General features: G+C 22.7%; 1 protein-coding gene across 1 annotated transcript; it reads right to left on the reverse strand.

Moving 5' to 3' along the window:
* Positions 1-594: 594 nt before the first annotated feature.
* Positions 595-4170, reverse strand: PRSY57_1213200 (hypothetical protein; the record flags this gene model as incomplete). Its single annotated transcript, XM_012908559.2, has 2 exons — positions 595-679; positions 866-4170. Coding segments are annotated over 2 exons (3390 nt in total), but the record flags the coding sequence as incomplete, so codon positions are not given.

The raw sequence follows: 4170 nt of genomic DNA on the forward strand, positions 1-4170 counted from the left end.
TAAAAAAAAAAAAAAAATAAAAAAAAAAAAAAATTATTTTAAAAAAATAAAAAAAAAAAAAAAAAATTAAAATCAAAAAAAAAAAAAAAAAATATATAAAAAGAATAAAAAAATATATAAAAAAATAATAAAAAAAAAATATAAAACAATAATAAAAATAATAATAACAAAATAATAACAAAATATGAACACACATAACATATTATAAAAGGGTATAACGTTAAAAGAAAGAAAGGGGGGAAATAATAATTCACACTTACCCAAATCGTAAGCTTTTTCTAAATAACTATATACATATATTGTTTTCCCCCTTACACAAAACAAATACAAAAAATCAACAAATTATTATAATACACAATAATATATATATTATAATAAATTCTGTTTTTTTTTTTTTTATATATACGCCTTGTAGTGATATAATATATATATATATATATATATATATATATATATATATATATATATATATTTCTTTATATTTATTTATTTATACTTCCTTTTTAATACCAATTGTTCAACATTTGCATAATAAAAAATGTGCCATATTTATTTATCATATTTTGCCATTTTTTTTTTTTTTTTATTATTTCATTATTCATCTGCTAGCCACTCAGCAAAAGCTTTTAATCGCATGTTGTTTTTCAAAAACTCATCCGATTGATTTTTATTTATCCACCTATAAATAAATAAATATATAAATATACACATAAATGTATGTACATATTTAAACATATATACATGTAAATACATATAGCATTTTTATACATAATCACATAATTTTATACATAAAAATATTGAGTTGTCTCTATAATTTTTAATTTTTTTTATTTTTTTTATTTTTTTTTTTATTTTTTTGTATTACTCGTTGAAATAGTTAAATTCGAATATGTCCGAGTGATAGATATACTCGAATGCATTACACAATTTATCAGATCCAAAGATATTATTTTTTATATTAGAAGTTAGATACTGTTTTTTTGAATAATCTAATATTAAATCATATAAAGTTTCATAATAACATTGATCTTCTAATAGGAAAGATGAAAATAACATATCTAACTTTGCATTATCAAAGTTTTCTATCCAAGATTCTTTATCAAACGGTAATTGATTTATATATTCCCATATTATAGGGAAGATACCCACAAGGACATCAAGATCTGTATAATTTAATGAAAGTCTAAAACTTTTCATTTCTAAGATTTTATGACTCATAAATTGTGGTTTATTAATAGCTTCTTTACATAATAAAGAGATTTCTTTACAGAAAATATTCTTTTCATTATCAATATTAATATCATTAAAATGTTTATTAATATCACTCATATTTACTGAATCTTCATTAAATAATTCTGCTCCTTTATCATCACTTGTATTATCATCAGTTAAAATAGTACTATGATTTTTTGTTGTTGAATATCCTGAATCATAATTTTCTTCATCTACCTCCTCTTCCTCACTTTCTTCATTTTCTTCTTCATCATCTTCTGAATCGTCATATTCTGATGATGAGATATAGGAAGTATTAATATTCATTTGTGTATTCCCAATTAATGAAAAAAATCTTAGTTGTTCATCTGTATATTTTGTTTTTATTATATAATTATTTATATCAAATGGTTGTTCTACATTTAATATAACATTTTCATTCTCATTAAAAATATCATCTTTACTTGGTTTAATTCCAATGCTTATATTTTCATCAACCGATATATTATTATTCTTTTCTGTATTTTGATCTATTCGTTCATTATTTCCAATGTCATTCACAGCATGAACAAAATTATTATTTTGTTCTTCATTCTTATCAGATAATACATTTGGTAGCTCCTTATCATCACATATTAAATATTGATCTCCATTAATTTGATTTGTGTGTTTTTCATCAACCTTATGATCTAACATTTCATTGTCTATGGACGCATTTATCTCACCATGAGACTGGTCGTCTACAATAACATATTCTTCCTTATCTTCTCTTTTTACATTTTCCTGATCATTCAGAATGTTACTATTAGCTACCTCCTTAGGATTATCAAAACTTTTCTCATCAATAATTACATAATCATTTTCTTCCCTTTGCATATGTTGATGGCATATAATATCAGAAACTTCCTTTTCATTTTCAAAAGTATCTTGATTATCGATAGTGTCTTCTTCCTTAACATTGGTTATGTCATTTTGTGATTCTTCGATATCACGAACTTTTCGATGTTCTTCTAATAGTATATCTTCTTCTTTATTTTTTTTTTCTAATTGGAATTTATCTTTAACATTATTTGTACAATATGCACTCAGTCTAGTATATTTTGGAATTTCGATATTACATGGTATATTTATATTCTTTCCAAGAACACAACATTCATCAATAAATACATTCTCATTTATAATTACATTTTCATAAATAAATGAACTTAATATACTAACATTATCTTTAATAATACAATTATTAGCTATTACTGTATTAATAATTTTACAATTTTTTCCTATCTTACAATTTTTTCCTATAACTGAATTTTCAATAGTAGTATTATCTAATATTTCAGTAAATTTTTCTACTAAAACAATTTTATATAATTTACATGTATCATGAACAATTGCATTTTTATGTTTATATAAACCTGGTTCAGTCAAAACGCGTTTTGGCTGTTCAGGAAGTAAATGATAAGCATTAGCAAGAAAAGGATGTACATTTTTTTCAATTAACATTTTAAAAAATTTAAAATATATTCGAAAGTCTGATAAAGTAGTAATGATATTATTACATTCGGTATAATTATAATCACCATTTATTTCATGAACATATATCTCTTCTATTTTTATTTCTTGTTTAAGTATATTATATATAAAATCTTTTTTTATACACTGATAATCAAAATTATCTTCAAATAATTTCAAAACTTGTGGAGTAATTATAAATATATTTGGTATTATAAGATCATATGAAATGATAATTGAATTTGAACAAGCATTTAGGATGAAAGAAGCACGTCTATTCCTACTATAATGATGAATATCTATGTCATGATAATTATTAAAAAGTTCACGATAATCCATACCTTGAGAATTTGTACGTAAGTTATGACATTCCATATCTTGATTGTTTTCGATAAGATTATGACATTCCATATTATGAAGATTATCCATATGGTAATTATTACTTCTATTATAAATGCTGTCCCTTGGGTATATACTACCCCTTGTATATATACTGTCTCTTGGATATATGCTGTCTCTTGGGTATATACTATCTCTTGGATATATGCTATCTCTTGGATATATGCTGTCTCTTTGGAAAATACTATCTCTGGTGTAAAAACTATCTCTTGGAAAAACACTATCCCTATGATAAACAGTACCCCTTGAATAAAGACTACCTCTACGATTATTATTATTATTATTATTATTATTAATATTATACATATTATTATATCCATCAACATTATGACCATCGTCCATATTAACATAGTGATGGTGATGATGATGATTATTAATTAAATCCTTATTTCCTCCTTTGAATAAGCCCTTTTCTTCATATCTACAACCTTTTCTATCTTTTATATTTATATCTTTAAATATATCATTTGTTAATGTAAAATGTTTCTTTTTTTTTAATGGTTCAAATAATAAAAGTTTAAATGTAAAATTATCATATGCTAAAACATAATCATCATTGTGAGATTTATTTTCCGAACTACAATGTGATAAAATTAACGTCATAATTTGATTTTTACATTTTTCTTTATTAGTAAAATGAGCTTTAATAATGTCTTTCACATTAGCTATTGGAATCGTATCTGAAAGTAATAATAATATATCATTGTATACTTCAACACTCTTTTTAAAGTCTCTTAATGCATCTCCTAAAGTTTTTACTTTCTTATTCATTTTTATTATTTCAATATCTAAATCATTATATCTCTTCTTACTTCTTTGAAACTTCTCAATATAATCCAATAATTCATTTTCATGATGAGTTACAACGACATATATCTTCTTTACATTATTCTGTTTAAAAAAATGTAACTGGTAATCAATTAAACATAAACCATTCATAGGTAAAAAAAAACGAAGACTTTCGCTAGTCAAGGGTTCAAATACTTCATCAAAATTGTTTTCAATTAATAACCCTATTAAATTTTTCTTCTCTTCTTCATAACATAGGTT

The sequence above is a fragment of the Plasmodium reichenowi genome, chromosome 12, assembly GCF_001601855.1.
Source record: "Plasmodium reichenowi strain SY57 chromosome 12, whole genome shotgun sequence".
In the NCBI taxonomy this organism is placed as follows: Eukaryota; Apicomplexa; class Aconoidasida; order Haemosporida; family Plasmodiidae; genus Plasmodium; species Plasmodium reichenowi.